The sequence below is a fragment of the Podarcis raffonei genome, chromosome 3 (assembly GCF_027172205.1).
Source record: "Podarcis raffonei isolate rPodRaf1 chromosome 3, rPodRaf1.pri, whole genome shotgun sequence".
NCBI classification, from domain to species: domain Eukaryota; kingdom Metazoa; phylum Chordata; class Lepidosauria; order Squamata; family Lacertidae; genus Podarcis; species Podarcis raffonei.
Genome location: NC_070604.1, coordinates 52,416,472 through 52,439,380, shown reverse-complemented (window position 1 = coordinate 52,439,380; position 22,909 = coordinate 52,416,472). Strand labels below are relative to the sequence as shown.

General features: G+C 40.2%; 1 protein-coding gene across 3 annotated transcripts in view; it reads left to right on the top strand.

Annotated features, from left to right (window-relative positions):
- The first annotated feature begins 2,132 nt into the window (after nt 1-2,132).
- SCML4 (Scm polycomb group protein like 4) overlaps nt 2,133-22,909 on the top strand; it is an 80,118-nt gene continuing 59,341 nt past the window's right edge. The window contains exons 1-2 of one of the 3 annotated variants that reach the window (XM_053381593.1): nt 2,133-2,727; nt 14,494-14,566. Coding sequence is in view for 1 of the 3 variants with exons in the window: in XM_053381591.1 (XP_053237566.1) it covers nt 2,487-2,511 (25 nt within the window). In the remaining 2 variants the exon portion in view is untranslated. The remainder of the gene's footprint in view (nt 2,728-14,493; nt 14,567-22,909) is intronic. The other 2 variants (XM_053381591.1, XM_053381592.1) reach the window with 2 other exon arrangements.

Here is a 22,909-nt window from a genome sequence, read left to right as displayed (position 1 = left end):
GTTCTCTCCTATTTGTGGTATGATGAATCTCATATAACCATTAAAGCATGAAGGGAATTAATACCACAGAGCAAGGTGTCCTGCCAGGTTTAGCTAGGTCACCCCTCCTTACTTTGGGAGGAAGGTAATCAAGTCTACTGCTCTCTTGCAGTCTACTTGAGAAGCTCAGCATGTAGAGGTCTGAGTAAGTTGCTCCAAGCTCAAACTGTATGGCTTACATGAGCAGTTCTTGCATTCATATACCAGTAATTTAGGAACTGTAACCACTCTAAGTAAGCTAAGTTTTACTGCCTGTGCAATATTTTCTGAATGCTGTATGGAAAAGCACACGAACCTGACCTTTGGAGAGTAAACCTTTGTAAGTAAACCATTTTTAACATACTAAATGCATGGTCTTTTTCTATGCAAGGGAAAAAGGAAAACTTCAGAAGGAACTCACAATGACCTATTTTAAACATCTAACATCCTATATTTCCACACTTTACTGCACATTTCGTGATTTTAAATGGGTTCTCTCACCAAAGAGTACTTGCCCCAAACTTTGATCTTGGCATTCAAGGAATTCACTCCCCCCCCCATTGCGAACCCACAGCAATGTCAAGCAAAGCTAAACTAAGGATTGGCTTTGCATGCCATATGAACTTAGACTTAAGGTTAAGCCCAACCCACACTTACCATGAGCTGTAACCAGTAGAGCTGCTACATGTCTTCCTAAAAAAAGCTTTTTGAAATATGGCAACCCTAGTAACCAGTATACAATGTGGAGAAAATGTATATAATTATTTTTCTCCCGTGTTCTTAGGTCTAGAACTCAGAGTTAACCAGCAAGGTTGTTCACAAGTGGGACTTGCAACTTGTACAGTCCAGCCAGCCATAACGTCTTCTAAGTTACTCCATTCCGTTCCTCTTTCTCTCCAGTTTTCTGTCAGTCCATCTGACAAATACCCAGCATATTGTGGCTACTGAGCCTGCTCAAACCTCTATAGGCTACTTTTGTGTGCTTTCTCAGAGATGAAGTTCATTAATAGCATATATAAGTGTATACTACTGCAGTAATAAATATACTGGTGGTGATAGGCAAAAGAAAGTACTCAATGCAAAATTAATTTCACAGAGGATAGGTCTTCCGAGGCCTGTTAACCTTGGTGGAGGAATATAACTTCCATGTTGTAGTTATACCTCTAATTATCAGATGCTGGGGACAGGGCTTCCCAAACTTGGATCTCCAGCTGTTTTTGAACTATAATTCCCATCATCCCTAACCACTGGTCCTACTAGCTAGAGATGATGGGACTTGCAGTCCAAATCAGCTGGAGACGCAAGTTTCGGAAACCCTGAAACATCATGTCCTGCTTGTAAGCTTTCCAGAAGCATCTGGTTGTAAACAAAATGCGAGATTATATGGACCTTGGTCTGAACCAACAACGCTGTGTTCATTTTTGTCTAACATTTTTCTCCAAAGAGGCCTATATTACCGGGGACTGCCTTTTGAATTTATAACAAATCTAATGCAGCAAATTATATATAAGCCTATGTAGTGAATGATAGATGTCACACTCTTTTCTTTTTTAAAGCCACAATAAAAACTAATCTAATCGCAGACATCACAGCGGTACATGGAAGGATGATTGTTGCTTAATTTTATTTGCAGGAAGTTTTCCTCAAATGCTACTGGCCTGTTCTATGCCTTGGAAGGTGAATGAAGATAAGATCTCCTCCTCACTGAGAGAGACTGTGATGAAGATGGAAAGGGGAGCAACTTCCCTGGGCTCCATCCTGCCCATCCTCGCCTGCTATTTTAACCAACTTTTGTAGATAGTGTTTTATGCCCATCACTGTTGCATTGTACGCACCTGATACGCCCTAGATCAGGAGCACAAGCGTTAGTACATAAAATGGCTAGCCTGCATAAACAGTGCCATTAACTGAGGAAAACATTTGTTGCGTCAAAAGCCACAGCCTCCTGTTGTCGTTATCGCCAGTTGAACGAATGACAGATCCTTCATGTCGCTGATGTCGTCTAAAGCGCAATACTGGGCCACGTTGCTGCATGACTGGGACAAAGAGATGATGATACAGTCTGGTTACTATGGCAACAAAGGAGGGATAGTTTTAAAAAAAGAGAGAGAGAGAGAAAGAGAGAGAGAGAAAGATTGAGAGAGAGAGGTTCCTAACACCCACTGTAATCATTGTCAAAGAATTCCTGTTACTGTAAGGGACATTATTTTAAAAGTACATATGCTTTTTACCTATTTATGCAGACTTTCTATAACGTGACACATCCCTCCCTCTTTAGTTTAGCTGCAGCGAGCGGAAGAAAACACAGCACAGCACAGCACAGCACCGCACCACACACACACACACACACACACACACACACACACACAGGCCTCATTTTCTGCTTGTAAAATGTGTGTGTGTGTGTTCTTTAAAAGGCAGTGGTTGGCTGGTTTTCCGGACATGATGTGGTTGAAGCTGTCATCGTAATGGAAATTCATTGCTGTAGCTATGGTAAATCGAGTTTTCTGCCTGTGCTGAATGCATTAGTCTAATGAGATGTTTGCAGCTGGAGAGCGGAGCTGCTGGGGATGTACGGTGTGCTAACGGACAGGGGGAAAATGGCTTGTGGAACGGTCTGCGTGCACGTGCTCCAAGTCCTCTACTCTCTGGGCCAAAATATCTGGTGTCTGTAAAGAAGCTGATCCATCATTAAAACATAAGCAATAGGTAAGGGGAGGGGGGTTGTTGTTGTGGTGGTTGTTTTCCCTGTGCTTTGTTGCTGCTGCTGCTGGGTCATCCCGTTATTAAAAAATCAGCTGTCATTATATCGGCATGGCATGCTATCGACTTCAATATTTCTACAGCCTTTTTAATGTGATTCATACATGTATGCATATGCACATATCCTGGTGTACAATTTCAGGGAACACTCAAGCCTTAAGTTTAACCACCTTAATGCCAATTATCAGTACTGTCTTTGGAACAGTTCCGTATGGAAAAGCATCCTATTAAAGCCTTCTGCATGTTTTGTTTTTTCAGTATCAAACAAAGTCTCTCTGTGTGTGTAGTTAATTCTGTGGTTTTGATGATAAATGAATGGCTTGAAGGTTTTTCATATGTTTGTCAAAGTGGACTTTCCCCATTTCTGACAAGTAAAGGGGTGTGTGTGTGTGTGTGTTTTGAAAACTGCTTATACCAGAATATAAACAGTGTGGTTATAGCCTAGATTTTGCTGTTACGGCTATGAATCCCTTTAAACATTCTGTCCAAAACTGATCTATTTATACCTGAATATTTATGCTGATGTACCCTTAATGAAATTCACAGGAAGCCCTGTATATATTTTAAGCATGATGATTTTAACTTGGAGAGTGTAAAACATAGAACTTACAGAGAATACCATTTTTTTAAGCTTTGGCTGTGTTTACCTGCACTATATTATTTTACATGTTTTAAAATGTATATGGAAATGTGTATTTGATGACTATTGAGTGGAACACCCAGAAACAAAAAGAGTCTTCGTCTGAGTCAGGGGAAATGCATCTGTTGCATGAAAAAGCCTCTCTGATGCCCCTAATGCAATTACCTTCCACCTTAGACCAAGGGGATTATCAGTGAGTAATTGAACAATGAGCATCTCTGAAAGTTGCTTCTCTCCCCCCACCCCACCCCCATTTGTAAATACGAGTCCATGAATGGGCTTTCAGTGAATAGGTTCATCTCATTAAGGAGGAATAATATGGAGTTTCCTGCTCATGTGTGACATGTTCCTGAAATTCAAATTTTATTTTTAAACAAAATGCCTGCGGATTTGTGGTCAAGCAGCCTCTTGATGGGTGGATGCTTTTAAAAATAAAATTAAAATATTATATGCTCTGGGCTTCTAAGGCTGGCTCCGCAGAAAAATAGAGGTTGGGGGGTGGGGGGAAGCAGACACAACAGGAGTGAATGAGTAGAAAATGCCGAGTGTTTGTTCTGTGCATATATAGAGCTGCAACCTGAAAATCAGAGGATTTAGCTGGACTGAATGGCTTGCAGCTTTCTCAGAGATTCAGTCATTACTATCTTGAGTTTAGGACAAGTCTTTAGGAACAAATCTGATGCTGATGTGAATTGGTGGCTCTGATCCAGAAGCCAACAGAGCTTGAGAAGTTGGATACAGGTTGCGTTTATGTCCAATAAATTCTGTGCTTCTGCACTGAAATTACCTATCTGTGGACCAGGCAGAAAATGTTTCAGTAGCATATTCCTCCAGCAGAGGATTTGCTGACCTTTAAAATACCTGCTTTTAGAGATCTTTTGGCAATATTAGGTTCAATATATTTCTTGCTTATTCACTCCCATGTGTATGTTTCAAAGAATTGTTTTACGGTGGTTGTTTTCTCTATACAATTTTGTCAAGAGTGGTTAGATTTCCACTCCTGGAGAAAAAGAATGAGACTATGTCCTGGGCTTGATCAAAAATTCCTGGGCTAGATCAAAAATTTGAGTCTAATCTCTTGTCGGAATCAATCCTGACACACAAGCTCGTACAAATGTGGCAGCTGGATAGATTTGATATCTTTGCGTCTTCAGAGACCTGTTTGAAGCATTTGTAACCAGAATGCTTTGTAATACACAGGTGAATGCCATGGGGAACGGAATTAATACTACAAGCTGATATGTGAGTTTGAACAGCCTTCAGCAACAGTTTATACTGTGAATGAACAAAAGGTGACCACACAACCAATAAGTGATATCCCACCCCCTCAGGCACTTACCAAGACAGCTTAACTGATACTTCTACCTGGGGATTGTCCCCAGTTAATTTTGACCCTTACTCCTTCTTTACTGTCCCCAAATAGAGAACAGTTATTTGAAAGTGAGGTGGCATAGCATCCTTTCTGCTTTCATACAAATTCCCCTCCCTTTGCAACCCTAGCAATGATACTATTTTGAGCTGGCATAAGGAAAATACAGACAGTGACACCCCACCCTTTTGCTTGCCTGCAGCCTGCATTGTTCAGTTACATTTTTCACTATCCACTCAAAGTTTTGGATCCAGTACAGTACTAGAAAGACGCTATGAGGATATAAAACCTGCATCTCTCTCTCCCCCCTGCATATTTTCAACTATGCAGCACTCATTTTGCTTGTCCATAAATTAATATCAGGTTGCATTGGTAAAACCATAAAATGGTACTAAAGTCCGCCCCCCCATCCAATGTAGATTTAAAGGGGGTTAGACCAACACATGGAGCATAGGTCTATTAACAGCAGTTAGCTATGATAGCTCAATGAAACCTCCATGTTTGGATGCAGTAGCTCTGATTATTAGTATTAGATTCCAGAGACAAGATAGGACTGTTGTCTTCACATCTTAGTACCTGCTTGGCCACTGCAGGGTGGAAGATGGTGAAACAGATAGATTTTTGGACTGATCTAGCAGGAGTTTTCTTATGTTTGCAATGTCCCTTCTTTTGTCTTATGAAATTCGGATTTTTGTTTTATTTTGTTGCTTAAAGCAATTGGAAAAGCAAGGTTACAACAGGAATAGACCCATGACAACATGCCATGGTGTTTAAATATTTCAGGATTTTTATGTTTGTTTGTTTGTTTGTTTTAAAAAAATATATAAAACAGAGAACAGACCCTGCAAGCTTGAGCCCACATTTAAAATGCTTGTATCTTTTAGGCTAATAGTAAGAACAATTGTCACATAGTGGCTAAGAGACATGGACTGTATACACAGTATACTCTTAAAGCACATTTGAAACACATTCTTTGCCTAAAAAAACCTCTGGGCACTGTAGTTTGTTAAAGGTTGCTGTGAACTTTAACTCTGTGAGGGCTAAACTACAGTGCCCAGAATTCTTTGAGGGAAGAAACATGGTTTGAATGTGCTTTAAAGGTATAGTATGTACACAGTGTAGTCAAATATCATGTTTGCTATCAATTTAGGACTCTTTGGCAAGCCACTCCTCAGTCTGCTCTGCCCTCCTCCCAAATATGTAGTTTGTGGGGATAATAATACTGCCATGACTCACAAAGAGGGTATAAGGATTGCTGAGAGAATGTGCCTGTTCTAATTTTTTTAAAGTTATTTTTCATTTTGTTATTTATAGCAGTTTTCCTCAAAGACAAGAAACATATACCTGACAGGAATCTGAATAAAATCCTCAGTATCTAAGTCACGCTAAGCATTCTCTCCATTATACTAGCCACGATGGCTGATATCCAACTTAGTCATATTCAGAGTACATTTGTTCAAATCAATGAACTTAAGTCATTTAACTCCATTGATTTCAGTGGATCTATCCTATGACTACTGTTGGATATCACCCAATATCTGATTTATATAGTCACACAGATGTGTACTGGAAAACTATAGTGTTGTGCAATTCAGTCCAATATCTCAAAGCTTTACTCTTCCTTCCTTAACATGTATATGGTGTATAGAATGTCTTCTGCATCACTTAGTTACAGCTTAAGAGATAGAAAGGACTGCTCTGTAGGCTGAGTGGTGAAATGCTAAATTTGGGTTGAGCTGCAATATACAGCAGTCTCAGCAGCTCACACCAGGCTTCAAGGAGCTTCTCAGTCTTCATTCTCAAGCAGTTAATTTTGCCAAGATGAAGTAGCCTTGAAACAGGGCTACTTGAAAGGTGCAGAGTAAATTTGCATAGCAGTAGGTTTCAGAGATCAGAAGCCCCTGGGCCAGGAGGAATACCTCACAAACCCAGAGAGGCACCAGGGACATTAGGCATTGGAAGCCAGCCCTTTGGAGAGGGGGGGTGATGGTCCATGTCTGCTACTCACTCCCTTCTCAGAGTGGCCGTCCAGAAAAAATCTAGTTGCTGACCTGATTTCTGCTGAGCTGATGTTTAGTATAATTTAGTGACCAGAAGGGATATGTAGCCAAACATTCATATGTGTCTCAGCAGAACAGAATAACTAGCGTGTATATTATTTATACATAAATGTATATTTTGCTCTTCAGACTAAAGACTTCTAGAATGTCTAACAACCATAATTAAAAACAATAATCAGGTAGAAATATAGGTGTATTCCTGTTAAACGGGTCTTTTAAAAATCCTGTTATTCATTTTGCAATATCTCCTCTTTATGCTCCAAAAGATGGAAATAAAGAGAAAATATCTATTTACTCTCTTGCCCAAATGGCACAAATGTTTGAAATAAGTTGCTGTTAATATATAGGTGTATTAATATGCTGATAAGTGAAACGGTGATTTGTTCACCTCCCCATTTAAAACACATTTTAAAACAGATTTTTCTGCGTATGTAGAAAATACTCTGAAGATACAAATATCTCGGTCATCCAGAATGAGATGGTTTGGTGTGTAATTTTGTGAGAATACAGAACCGTACAGGGGAAAGAAATAAGATAAATGTGCGTGCGGATCAATTAAACCCTTACAGATTTCAGTAAATTGAGACTTAAAACTTGAGGTAATTAAGGGTGTGTGAGTATGAACTTTTAGTTTTTCACCCCAGTTTTGCTGTTTGTGAAGCAACTGCCGATATAGGTAACTTGCCCCCCTGCTTTTCTGTAGGCAGGTGGATAAGATTGTATGTGGACAATGAGAATGAGTCAAAAGGTTGCTAAACAAAGGTGAGAGAATCACCCTTTGAAATACCAAATTTGAAGCGGAACTTAAGATTTAAAATGATAGCAAGGCACCTCCTACAGAACTTGAGAGATAATTCTTAGTATATAGAATATGGTATACATATGCATGGTATACCAGGATTGGATTTCTCTATTAAATCCCATAGGTTCTTATAAAATATATAAGACGTTGCCATTTCCCAGCACCATCTGTGGGAATTTCCCTGAGGAGAAATGCTATTTGAGAGAGAAATAGTCAAGTCTATAGCAGTGTGCTACAAGTGGACTTTGAGTATTGGAAAATGCTAATGTTGTGAGGAATCTTCTAATCACAGGTATCGCCTAGGTAACCAGAGATTGTGAAGGAACTTTAAAAAGATTAGCTATTGCTACATTCATTGTTTCGTGAAAGATGATTGACAGATCTTTATTACAGGAAAAGCATACAGGATATGCAGCAAGCTTCTGTGACTATACTGTACTAGTAACAGAATGCAAGTCATCACATTATCTCCAGGTCTGTAATTAATTTTCAGATTTTTTGAAAATAGTTTCTATGCACAATTTGCATCTGAAGCATCAGAAGATGGCTGCCTATTAGTGGCTTCTAGTTCACTTGTGGGGTGTGGAACTAGAATCTTCTGCTGTCTATTTGATGGAAATGCTCCGATCTATCTATGGCATATCCTGGAAGAAGGCTGGGGTGCCCAGCCAGATGGGCAGGGTATAAATATAATAATAGTAATAATAATAATAATAATAATAATAATAATAATAATAATAATAATAATGGCATGGTGTTTGAGCAGGACCCTGAGCAGAGGCATTCCACAGTACCATGTTTTGCTGCAGAGGCAACTTGAACTAAGGGCTTATCCACCATTCCTCTTGTCCCACTGTTTCCCCTCAGGAAAAACTGCTTTTTAGCACTCAATCGAAGCCAATGGAAATTTGGGGTTGCTCTAGATTGAGGTCTGCTCTGATTTAGCACAAAAGAGTGGGTTTTTCCTGGGAAATGAATGGGACAAGGGGAAAACCACTGAGCTCCACGTTTTCTAGGCATGGGACAAGCAGAAGTTTGGATGAGCCCTGAGATTCTAGAGCAGTGCTCTGAAACCTCAGGAGCTGGGCGGGGATGTTGTCCAGCCCAGTGAAGAGAGATTTGCAGTACAAGTGGCTCTATGATCTGAAAATGGCACAGCTTATAACTGCTTACACACAGAGAGAAAAATATGTTCATAAGAGACTATCATGAAAAAAAAATCTATTTATCCTTAATGTTGCTGCAGCTGTGCACTTTGCCTTTGCAACAGAGAAATATTTTGCATATATCTTATCTCCCGATTCCATTTGGTAGCCTCCATCTATTTTCCCTATCAATGACGATGAGAGATGTGCCTAGTAGCTCTCTCATGGCTCAGTAAATACTTGAATTTATTTGCATATTAAGTTAGCAGCATAGCTAAGTGTAGCATTACAAAATACTTCACAATGGGCCTAGTTCATCAGTAACGTGTCTAGGATTGATATTTTCAAGGCCCCTTAACACTAACAGAAAATAACTGCATGAATTCGGGAAGCTGGGCCATCATGGAGGCAAATATTTGTTTTATTGAGTCTCTGATTCAAGGGCTTCTGAAGTCAAATGCGATTCTTTCAGCCAGTCAATTAACTCTTGAAATTAAATAATACATTTTCTCCTTTCTTGCTTTCAACTGAAACCTTCTCCTGAAAATTGTGAAATCATTTCATTGTTTGGCACATTCATCCTTTAATGTAAGGAAAGAAAACTTGCCACAATCCTGACTCTCCCATCTGAATATGTAAGTCTGTGCACCAAAAATATAGCTGTGTGCAGAGAGGCAGAAGTGCGGGAAGCAGACTAGAACCATGTACAAGATAAACGAGGCCAAAACTTCATTGGGTACAGGATCATTGGGTTTGATCTTGCATAAAGGCAAGGATCCTCTCTCTTGCTTCTAGGCTAAGGTTACCAGATTTCCCTGTTTCCTGGGGACAATCCCGGATTTACAAATCAGTCCCCTGACAAAATCCATCTATTTAGTAGGAAGCTGAAAAGTGTCCCCGGATTCATTGGAAAAAATCTGGTAACCTTATTCTAGGCAGCCCACATCCTGCACTGGGATTCCACCCAGCCTGCCTGCTGGGCAACCAGTAGGAATTGCCATGGGGAGGTTCACACCAAGGTGCACGCTAACAAACAAATTAAAACACACACCAACATTCTACATGTTTCAGCAGGCTTTTTAAAAGGGGTTTTTAACAGGCTCTGAGAAGAGTACAGCAAAGGCACCTGCCTAATGTCAACAGGGAGTTCCAAAGTTTGGTGCTATCACACTGAAAGATCGATTTCTTACAAATGCAGAATGGGTAATATATAATACCTGTAGTGTAGCAGTGCCAGTTCTGCAGATCAAAGCGGCATAGTGGGCATATTTGGAGTAAGGTGATCTGTCTAACAGGTACTGGTCCCAAGTTGTTGAAGGCTTTATCTACTAGTAGCAGCACCTTGAACTTGGTCCAGTAGCAAATTGGCAACCAGGGCAGCTTCCAGATCAAGCACAAGGGAAGTCTCACACAGAACACATTGCAGTAATCCAGTCTTGGTACTTTATGTCATTATTTTACCCTATTAGGGTGATGTAAACACAATATAAAAAACAGATCACTGCATATCCTTTAGCTGTGGGATAAGTATGGTTCCTCATGGCTTTGCAGTGACAAACATTCATTATCATGCTTCAGATGAACTGTCTACCTTCTTAAAATGTTAAACCGCTGCTGAAATATTCATATTTTATCTGTTCATTCATTGCCTTATTAATTTTTTAAAAGGAAACTTTTTTTTAAAAAAAGAATAGAACAGTTTTTTGTTATGACACAGGAATGCAGCCAATTGGAATCCTACACAGTTTCTGATTCTCACTTGCAAAGCTGATACTCCCTGCAAAAGCTCAACCCTAGAGAAGAAAAGTACGTTTGGACTGATTATAGTGCTTTAAACTCAGTACCATTACCCTAAAAAAATGTTACACATGTATTCTCCTTCCTGTGCAAAATGCCAGTTTTACAATTTGTGGGATTGCAGTAATTTTATGATGTCTGCACAATATTGACTTTCCCCCTAGTTTGTGTTTACTTCATTTTAGGATAAAAATGAATGTGGTGCCTCTTAAATTCTGCTTAAATTCACTGTCTGCTGTCTGCTTTTCAAATAAGTGGGAAGGAAGTCACGGGAGTCCTGTGAGAGGACTACTTTGTAATGCAATTTTTAAAATGGTGCATTGTAATGCAAATTAAATTTGATTTCTCGCAACTTTCAGCGTGATCGCAAGAACCATTGTGTGGTCCCTTCTAGTCAGAAATGCTTCATGAATCAGCCAGTTGATGGATGTGCAAAAAGTTGGTTTGTCAATCCAAGCTTCCATGCTGCGTTCAGAGACCCTTCCCTTCCCCTCTCATAAAGGCAATTGCAAATGGTTGTTTCAGGAGAATTCTCATGCTTGATAGGGTTTGTCATGTGTTTGTAGCAAGTGGCTTTGGGGTTTACCTTATTTGTTTTCCCCTTTGGCAGTAAGTTTGATTGCATCTGAGTTAACCCAATGTCTTTTCAAAGTGACAGGAATGTATTAATTGCCACGCTACTCTTTTGAGGCAAAACCAAACCTCAGCACTATCCCCTGAAAGGCAGGGCTGTGTTGTGTAATAGGCAAGACCTTGGACAGGTAATGAAGCAATGGGTAAGGATGCTAACCTTAAGGCTGCTTCTGCGTTGCTCTGTGACCTTGAAAACGTCCTTGAGAATGCTGTGCGCCACTTTCTTGCACTGCTATGCCAAACAAGCTTAAATAGCCTTTGAACAGCTCGCTGTGTATAGTGAAAATTTTACCCTTCATTTTAACTCATTTACAAGTCCACTGAATTGAACACGGGCTCAATTGGTGCTCCTTCCTAAGGCTACAGTCCTATGCACAATTGGAAGAAAGAACCACTGACATCTGTAGGACTTACAGCTCAGTCCTATGCCTGTTTACTAACTGGGTGTCAGCTATACTGGAGAGAAAATGTTTTGCAGAGAGATTTTGCTCTGGTTATTGAATTCAGAGTTTGAGTGTGACCCTATAGGATGATATAAAGGAAAACTGGGTGTCCCTTAGTATTTTATTTTTTTTGGTGGGGGTCTCATTTGGAGTGCATGGCTGGCACAATGAAAGAACCACATTACCAAAATTCCAGCGGTCTCTGTATAATCAAAGCCGTGGAGTTTGTCACAGGTTTACATCTAGTCCAACATTTCCCCCATTGGGCTTGGTCTTTTTTAAAAATTCAATTTCCATAGGAAATGCTTCCTAGACATCAATGACAGGAGGATCAGAGATCTTCGAACATATCCCCTAGAGGACACTGCTATTAAAGCAAATTGTCTACATTTCAAACTCCCGCTGATTCCTGAGAGTTTGCTCTCCTTTTTATTGTCCACCTACATTAGCAAAAATAGTATTTCAAAAGGCATCATTTTCTTTAGCAGCGCAGCCAGTATTGGTGGATAATTGGTTTCCTCACATTGGTGTGTTTCAACATGGATCTCTTGTAGGCATAGAAGGTTTAAAAATAGATTACAGACAGGTAAGTTAATGCCTTATTGTGTTAAGGATAATGAAAGACATACTGCTTCTCTTCTGCTATGTTTTTATGAAATTTGGGGCTTGGCTTTCCCCTTATGGTGGTGAAGGGAACTATGCCATTTCAGGCTGCAGGTGGTGTGTGTCTCTCTGTGTGTGCATGTGAAACTTTTGAATGTTCCCAACTGTGGCACCCCCCCCCCAAAAAAAAAACTCCTTACAGGTAAATTTTAGGTCACCAGGAAGAATTGTTCCAGTATAACTACTGTACTCCCTTCTCTGCTCTCTTTCCATTTTCTTTCTTTTTGCCAAGGAAACATTTTTTTAATAAAAAATGTGATTGTTCACTTACAACCTGAGGTAAGACTGATCAACCTATCACTTCATACCCACCTAATTCTGCTGCATATGTAGACCAGGCCAGTCAAATAAGTCATTGCTACTTACCAGGAGGCAGAGAGGGATGGGCAAGGCAGAGACAAAGTTGGCTCTTGAACTGGAATTAAATGAGGAGAGTATTACCTCAAGTAAGCATACACTGGACTGCAGCCTTAAACATTGTTCCTCAAAGTCAATCTTCCTATTCCCTGCAGCTTCTTCTCAGGTAATTTATCTTCTAGGCACCTTGTCCATTGAATAGCTATACCAAACACGTGCAGTAAACTGGTCCTCAGCTGGGATCCAATTCATGCATGGCACAAGTAGGCTTAATTTAAATGAAGCTAGCCCAGTTTCCACCATCTGAGAAAGACCTGCTAGAGAGCAGTTCCTTTTCTGTCGTCGCCCCCCAGAAGGCTTAGGATGAAGTTGTGCTTGCAGTGAGCATGCAGCTGGACATGGAATTAGTGTCAACAGGGTTTTTAACAGGTGTTTTAGAATTAGCTTTTTATTATCATTGACACAAATAGTACAGACAGTAACATTTGTGCAAAGGCAGGTATTCAGAGTGCCTATATTAAATTTGCCTTCTGTGGGTGCCATACATGATTCCTCGTTAGTCAAAGCTGCTCAATTTGAAGACTATTGCAAAATGGGAGGGGGGGGATATAGAACTCTGTAGCTTTAGCCAGTAATTTATACATAGTTAGAAGAGTCATACAGAGCCAACAAGCTGTATGGAGCCAGCAAGAAGACTAAATTATTTGTCACTGCTAAAAAGCACGTCCGTTCAGCAGTGCTTCAATTAACATCAGTATGTCAGGCCTTTAATCCTTGTTTCATTTTTAAAAGACTCTACTTATTTGCCAGAGCATTCGGAAAAGATAATTCACATTTGTTATCCTCTTATATTTATTATTGCAAAGGGAGGAGATTTTCTCATTCTTAACTGGGCAAACATGTCTATTTTGATTTTTCTCTGTTTCTTATTTTTCCAGTCTTATGCTTGGTTCTTCATATTTCCACATCATTTCAGGATTTTAAAAAAAGTCCTCATGAAACTTCAGCATTTTAGTGCAAATCTCTCCTAATGGATGCATTTTTGCAAAAGCAATTTCCCCTAATATAATGTGTTTTTGTATGTCGTTTTCACCAATATATTCCTTTATATGCACAGTTTATCCTATTAAATGCATTTCTGTACACATTTGGCTGGAGAACTGCACTCCAAGATTTGGGAAAGTGCAAATTTCAAATTATGGCTATGCTTCATGGATAGTCTGGAAAGTGTGAATTAGATAAGATCACCTTTAAGTGTAAACTGACTTGGATTTCTCTCACATCCCTAATCTTAACTAGTAAAACAATTGCCAAAAAATCCATACGGTTCACTCACCCCAGCTTCTCTCATCTCTGCCCATCTTTTCCATGCAACATGGATTCTTATTTGACTATTAGCTTTGGTAACTTAATTCTGAAATCCAGTGCTATTCTCTTTATGCCTCTTTCATCATTCATCAGCCAGATTCCAAAGGGCATAGAAATGTTTCTCTTATATTAAGGAACAGACAAGCTGAAATAGAAATGCTGTTTATTATTCTACTTTATTTGGTATGAATAGCGCTAGGAGGTATATGAGACTAAAAGTTTTTTTATTAAAAAAATACACTGGTAATTAAAACAAAAACAAATCAAACCATTTTGCATAATTCATCATTTGTATAATATGTTAGAGAGAGAGAGAGAGAGAGAGAGAGAGAGAGAGTTTGCAAGATTTTGATGTTCTGAAGTGCAAGATTCCCAGGGAATCTATACTTCTTGCATCAAATGTGCATTGTGCTGTCCTCTTATTTGTTTCAACAGCAGCAGATTTGCTGGCCTGCTGAACAAAGCACTCCTGCCTGTTGGATACTGAAGGCGCTGTGCCCTTATGAAGGTAAGAACCCAGTTTGCCCTTACAGTCAACCAGTAAGCAGTGTAATAAATGTCGCATCACACAGATGTTTCATCAAGTGCTCAGTAGGTAACATCTACTGGAGATGTCCTCATCACATCTGGTTGTGAACAACTCAGTTGTGAACAACTCAGCAAATAATTGCCATTTCAGCAGCCATTGTTTTCATCAGCATTTTCCTGTGTAGCAAGAATGCCAGCACAGAACTTTTAGAATTTCAAAGTGAAAGTTAGCTTTGGTTCTTGAAAAGCATGAATGAATTCTAATAAGGCTTATCAACAACTACTCTGTGCCATCAGTAAATTATGAAACAGGCTGCACTACAAGGTTGGTCACAGTAGAAGTGGTCAAATACTAACAGCCGACCCACTGAAATACCATGGGCCTGACAGACATTTTTGCAAATGTAGAAATGACTATTGGTACACTGTCATCCAGACATAATAAAACAGTGTGTGTTTCTGACAGAGGTAATTGAGGCAGTCAAATAAATATCCTTTTTAAATATTTAATTTTGTAACCAGCTTGAATTGAAAACCAAAACCGCAAGCAGTGAAAATTCATGCTTCCCTGATTAAGCTATCTGTTTCTTTCTGAATGAACATTGAAACTAATCTAGCCCATCTTCCATCTTTTCCTTTTGAACTACACCCAAGTTTTCCTATTGAAACACCAGAGTCAATATGTTTAGGAAAGGACTGTGGCTCAGTGATAGGTAAGATGTTTTCCATGCAGAAGGAGCCATCTCCAAGTTGACAAGCCACACCTGGTGAACTTCACTCTCTATCATCATCATTGTCATCATCATGTGGCATTTTTATCCTGCTTTCAGCCAAAAAAGGGGGGTTCCCAGAGTAGCTTACAAATGCAGACAGGAGATAAGGGGTGCCAACTTGAATAAAATATTGGGAGGGGGGCAGGTAAGCTCCACCCTGCATAACTGATCACAAGACATGGTGCACACACACCATTTGAATGGCAATGCCCATCAACTTGGGGTGGGGGCAGCCCCCTCAAATATTTTAAGGGGCCCCTAGGAGATGGCTCCTATGCAGAAGATAGTCCCTGACATGTGGCTAAAAGACAAGACACAAAAAAGGAGGATGGGAGGGAGGAAGAGAAAAGCAAACTCAAGTACTACAGAGATCTTGTAGTGAAGAGAAGGAGAAGACAAATTTGGAGATGAGCCAAAAGTTACTGGTCTGGTGGAGGAGCCCTGTGTTCTTTTGGACCTGGCCTCCCTACCTCCAGGTCGGGCTAAGAAAGACCCCCGTCTGAAACCCTGAGAAATTACTGCCTGTCAGTTTAGATAGCATTGAGCTAGAGGGATCGAAGATATCAGGAGAACACAGTTTCTATGTTCTTCCTAAAATCATAATTGTTTTCATAAGATTCTTAGCCAGTAATTTGCCAAAGTGTAAGCATTTAATTCTATATGAGTTCATTTTTAGCTTGAGAACATCTCAGGCTTTTAAATATGGGCCTCTATTCTACATGGGATTGTAATAAATCTACCTTGAAAAAGGTAGGGTTCACCTGCTGGTTTATGCCAGCTGAGACAGACACAACTGTGCTTTTCAAGAATAATGCAGTTAAATGAGGACTCTGAGTGGTTCCTCCTGACCTCTCACTTCCTGTTGCACCCTTTCTCTTTTCGTAACAGTGGAGCATTGTAAGATCATGTTAGCTGAATTGTAGGGTGAAGGAAAGAAGGAGGGCAGGAGCCATTTCCCAAAGTTTGCATTCAGATTTTTCAGGTTTTAGATTAAGGCAAATCTTTGTTTCAGGTATGCTCTAAGGAGCCCTTCCTTCATCCTTGCCATCATTCAGTATTGCAGCTTGTAATACCCGCCTCCCCAGTATGTTCCTGAATGATGCTAAGATGTAGGGGTCAGGTGGCAAGTTACATACCGTGGGCAAGGGTTGTGCTTCAGCTGCAGAGGTCAGTTATGGACTAAGTAGTCACACAATGGGACACATCTTAATTCATCATGATGGCTGCCTTCTGACTAAAATGACCTATCCCAGTGATGTTAATGGAACCATTCACCTGAATAAAAGTATACTGAATATGACTGAAGGTTTCGAAGTGGGGTTTTTGTTTTTTTTAAATGCAGGACTCATTGAATTACATAATTCGCTGTGGAATGCCCACATATCCAATGAACATAAAGGTCTTCAAGTAATGCTTCTTGAGTCAGGGAAGGTGTGCAAGGGAGAGCAAAAACCCACAAGCTGAGGGAGAGTAATATACCTGCAAATAACCAAGGGTTAGGGTTTCCTCAGGTGTGCATCACACATTCATAACCTCTGCTGTCTGAAACCAAGGAGCAGGGTCACACACTCCTTGCTATTATGGACTCTGTTGGCTTATGTAAACAGGGGGGTACATATAGAATCTGGGAGAGAAGTGGAGCAGGGGGAATATAGGCTTTTGATGGGCTGGAAAGAAGTGGCTCTGATGTATAAGGCAAGGCCAGGTATAACTCATGAAGTTTCTAGGCTACATGTGAAAGGGTGGATGAAGAAGATTCTAACATGTTTGTGAAAGCAGTTGTAAAACCAAACGATTTCCCCCCTCAAAACTTGTGTTGCTTTAAAGGCAGAAAGCCCATCTTCATCTGCCCGTTATAAACAGTACATATAGGAAGCATATTTCTTACCCAGCAAACCAGGAGAAATAAAATCTAGGCTGGAATAGGACCTGAAACAGATGGCCGAAGGCACAGCATGTCTGAAAAAGGACCAAATTTGAGTAGAATTGTGCATCTTCCTTTCCATGGCAAACATTAATTCCCAGTGCAGTTATGCACCATTCCACAAGTCCATAAACATTTTCTCATTACATTATTCTGTAACTGCTAATGCACTTGTGGCTTCTCATCTGCCTCACTTTCATGATCTGTGCTTGTGCTAGGTCAGCCCATAACACATTGCCCTTGGCTTTACTGACACTAATTAAATGGTCTTTCTTCTTCCTTCTGTGATAGCTGCCTATATATATATATATATATATATATATATATATATATATATATATACAGTCTTAACCAGTGCTTTTTTCTAAAAAAATGTTTAGGGATACTCTCATTTTCCTACTAATATTGAAATACTGCCCCTCAATGAGGCCAAACTTAGATTCACAAAATGTTTAGGGGTATGCGTAACCCTGCGTCCCCCCCCAAAAAAGCACTGGTCTTAACCAAAGTGCCAGTTCACAGGGGCAGTGTCCAAAAAATTGAGGGAATGTTTTCTTGGCATATATAGAAAGGCATAAGGATAGGGAGGGAGTTTTTGGCACATAGAGAAAAGCATAAGGAAAGAGAAGTGGATTTTTTGCACTGATAGTTTGGGTGACTATTTTGCATTTTTCTTACTTAAAACTTCCAGCACCTCCCTCAGATGCTTTGATATATTTTATGAAAGTGCAAGTTATAAATAAAATACTAGACTCTGGATGCCTGTAGTTCACAACTGGAGGGGTGGGGTGGCAGCAGTGCAGCCTTTTGCCTCCTATGGCAAAATTTGTAGATAGAATTGCATAGTTGGAAGGGATGCCAAGGGCCATCTAGTCCAACCCCCTGCAATGCAGGAATCTCAGCAAAAGCATCTGTGCCAGATGGCCATCCAAATGTAGAAGTGTTACTTTAAAAGCAGATGCAGCACCGGACGTGCATCCAATAAGAAGTCACATGGGAAGAAGTCACATGAGCAACATCATGGGAGGAGTGTTTCTAGGACCAAGGTGGAACTGTGATGCTCCCTTGTTGTTTTTGTTATCAAATGCTGCATGTTGCTTAAGTGATCTTGTTATATTTGTAATATTGGAATGCAGTTTCTTGGTATGTTGTTATATTTGTTTGAAATGCATCTAGTTTCTGTCGTAAGCTGCTTTGAGCATGATTTTTTTTTTTAAATAAAAAAATGTGGCATCTAAATAAAATGAGAGGCTTTTAAGGTCTGCCTATCCATTTCCAGCAGATGGATGGTAAACTACCCTTCCTGCCAGATCATGGCAGTCTGGGTCCAGCTTGTTATTTCAGGACTAAGTAGGTATGGTTGCCATGTTGAGCTTTTTTTTGGCAAATTCGCAATAACTGCTGACATGGGTTGCCATGCGTCTGGATTTTCCCAGACTTTTTTTTTTGCAATTTCCAGCTGGATATTGCTTCCGGCTGCAGTATTCCAGATGTGTCCAGGAAATTCCCTAAAGTAGAAACCTTTTGGTCTGTGATCTGAATTAGCAGTTGGCAAGGGTGTTTCTAAACTTAACCTGGAAGAGCCTTCTAAAGAGAAAATTAAAAAATTACAACAGGGCAAAACTATGGTGAGGGAGTGGGGAATCAATGTTGTGAACTGCCCTGAGATTTACAGATGAAGGGCAGTGTGTGTGTGCTTATATATACACAGAAATAACAGTGATAGTGATACGTTTGGCTGGCTATGAGCAGTGTACAGCTCTCATCAAGGCTTGGAACCAGGGTTAAGTTATCCAAGCATTCTTCAGTAGGTACCACTTTTACAGATGAAGAGTTGGGTGGATAACCAAGGACTTTTTGTAGATCAGCAACTCAATTAAATTCTTATTTAAATACAGGCGTCTTGATTCCTGGGTCTGGGAGCAACGAAACATGTTGCATAGATTGAAAAGCAAAATGGAATGGTGGTTTCCCCCCGACCTCCATTTTATTTTTCTGTCAAGCAGATCAGTATGTGGTCAGGCTTCTAACTAATCAAGAGAGCTTATACTGGTCAGACAAAGAATGAAGAGGAAGCTGCCCTCTGGGTTACTATTTTATCAAAGGTTGATTTAAGCGTCTCCAGTTCCAGCAATGTTTCTTCAGAGCATTGTGTTTCCAGATTAGATTAAACACTTAATCTTGTTTTCAAGGTCAAGCAGGGTTTGATTAAGTTTTCTGGTTCAACTTTATGAGATTAAAAAAAAAAAACAACTACTGCTGCTCCTTCCCTTCTAGTTCAGAAAAGCATTGCCTATGCCTCTCCACCCCCCCCCCCCGCCAAGTCCAGTAACAGAACAGTTATTCTGATAGAGTGTTTTGATCCAAGTGAAAAGAAGAGCTATGGGCACTATCTGCTTTTTACAACAGGAGCTGTGGTGACTTTAATTTTGTCATAGAAAATGTACAAAATCTAAACTTTGTATGCATTTTAAATTAATTTTTCAAAGTCGTCTCTGGAGAAAACCATTTATGTAGACTAACACTGCAATCCTAGGTGTTACTCTGAATTAATTCCCATTGTTTTCAAAGGGGCTCACTCCCAGAAAAGTGTGCATAGGATTGCAGCCTAACTATGACTGGGACCCAAAGGACTGTGCAACTAGTTCCATGAACCTAATGAGCTTTGGTGCTTGAGTTTGCAAACAGCCACATTCAGATGTTGGATGGGGACCTGCTTTTCAACGAAGGAAACATTACATTTGGTCATGCCCAAATCCTTGGCATCTTTAACATTGATTTTGAGATCCTGGCCTTTAATTACTCTGATGCTGAATGCACAGTATGACAATACCTTTACTAGGGGACCAAGCAAAATAGCATGAAATAGTGTTTTCTGATTGTTCCTAATAAAAACATTGCTATACTGTAGATTTTTATAGACCAATATGACTATCTATACTTTGTTCTGATGTGGATGCAAATTTGCCTAAAAATCCAGGGATTCTACTCTCATTGGCTCAAGACAGTTTGTTGCCCAATCAGCTATGCCATGCGATCCAATAATTCTGTGCCAGGTTTCTTGCAATGTGGCAGCAAATTCCAGGGTACAGTCCTCCGACTGCACCTGGCTAGGTAGAATCTGAAAGTTGCACCAGTGATCTTCTGCCTCAGCGATGGCCACCTTCCACCCACCCTGGGTCACATGCTAGCTGAGGGTAAGGCACTCCTGGATATGCAGGGTGTGCCCTTCTGTTCAGCCCACCTTGCCTCTTCCAAGAACTTGATGCTACAAGGTAAAGGGGAAGATGAGCCTTATCAGGCTGTCCTTTATCATTCAACAACCACTTTCCTGGGGTCTGCCTGAAGTTCGCAAAGTAGAGGTGGTTATGGCTTCTAGGCATAAGGGTGTTTACAATAATAGAAAAAGTTTGCTAAAATGAGAAAGAGAGAGAGAGAGAATTTTAAGGAAAACATAATTGAGAAATCCAGCAAATTCCCCAACAGAGCAAAAAACCAAAAGTAGATTAAAATGCAGACCTTGAACTTAAACAGTCCCCTTCCCTACCAGACTTTCAGAAGAATCTTGCTCTTGAGTATCAGCTTTCTTGTTTGCCCCTCTTTCAGGCTTAAAATATTTCTTCCTTACCATGCTGAGAGCCACCTTGATCTACCTACCCTCTGGCTAGCAACCTTTGTTTCAAGCCTTTGTCTACCTGCCCGCTTTATATCACAGGCTCTTCACAGCAGGTTACGGCAACAGGAAGTCTTAGAGCCCAGATCACAGGCTCCAGGAAGTGATGGAGCCCTTAATTTTCCCACCTTCAGGCAAGGGATGTGCTATCTTTCACACACAGACACACATACTGGAGTTGTACTGCCTTCACATCTGGGTTTAATGTTTAATTGCTTGTTCAGCACTAGACTAGAATCTTCACAAGCCAACCAAATACCTCTAGGAAGTTTACAAGGAAATACTATATCATCATGGGAAGGGCAATCATCCCTTGTAGTTGATCTGCAGCATTTGATAATCCAAATTACTTATTTGTTTCAGATTCATTAGTAGCATTCAGCTATTCTGCTGGCACTGGACGGAAAGGCAGAGCGTGAAGTGAATGTGTGGCATTATAGAGTCAGGTAGCACATCGAGAAGCATGAAGTCAATAAAAATACTCTATAAGGGATTTAAAAAGTAAATAGGAATTCTATCATGCAAATAAAATGGATGGTATAAAATTCATCCAGATGACACATGAAGCCACTGATTCTGCAGGCTTCTGGCTTTCTTTCTTTTTGGAGAGGGTGTCCGAATGACGTATGAGAATTTGATTAAAATCTTTCCTCCAACCTTCTTGAGGGTGATAAAAGAGCTAAGAAATCTTTGCTGCATGGGGGAATGATAAACTGCACGAGGGAGGAGAAAGGGAGAAGAGAGGTTTAACGAACAATTTCGGGTTATAAATATGACTGCATATAAATATGATTCCGACAGTGAATCCTATAACCCATTTGGGGGGATCAGCATGATGTAAGCTGTGTTCTTGGAATTTGATCCACTCTTCACTTTTGTGGCAACCTGTCCTTTAACTTGAATGGTTCAGGACAGGTACATTGTAGGAACTGAAGGGAGCAGGGAGACAGCTTCTGCGGCAGGTGATGAAGACAAAATAAAATGAAGATACAGCTCAAGATGTGGTAGTGGGTCACTTTGTTGACAAATATGAGAGCTATTTCCTTGTAGTTAACCTCCTGCTAAACGAATCTTCATTTTATTTTGTCTTCTTCATCATTCTAAGAATGTATTTCACATCCCTGCTGTTCTTCAGATAGCCCTCTGTCAATCGCTGTCAAACCACCATGGAAGCAATTGCCAACTTGGTGCCCGCCAGATGTTTTGGACAAGAGCCCAGCCAGCTCGCTACTCTCCTTCCTATCCTGGCTCAGAACATCTGCTTTACACTTTACCATTCTATGCCCCGTATAAGCCCAGGACATAAATCAATTTTTATGTTGGAATCTGAAATGTTTCTGCTAAATATGTCAGACAGAACTAGGATTTCTATCCAAACCCAAGTTTCAACATGTAGATTTTGACCGTCAGATGTCATCATTGGCCATTGTTTCCTTGAATAGCCATCCTGCAGCATTGTGGCATTCATTCAAGAAGCACAGGTTTATGATTTGCTGATCTTAGATTGGAGTGCAGAAAAGCTCTTAGGGCATCTCTTGCTTAAAATGTTAACTTGCAAATCTGATTCCGTTTCAGCAGGAGAGTCTCTTCTTGAGCAAAATGAATGGCAGAATGGCGCTCATAACAGGGCAATTTGTAAAATTACACAGACATCTTCCTTTTTGATTAGTAATAAAGTCATTTGTCCTCGCGGCCACTTGATTGAGTACATGAAAAGGAGCTTAACAGCACAAACCCCTCGGATTTCAATAAGATTTCTCACGGCACAGGATCAATTAAGCTTAAAGTTTAAAAGAAGAGTTTCCGCTTTGGAATGTTCAGGGCAGCACATTTATTTCAATGTCATCTCATTAAAAGTAAGTATCTTGGGTACTCAGGTATCACAAGTAAATGGTTTCTGTTTTACTCCTCTCAGAAAAGGACAGGCTCTGTAGCCTGTGCTTAAAGTCAGCT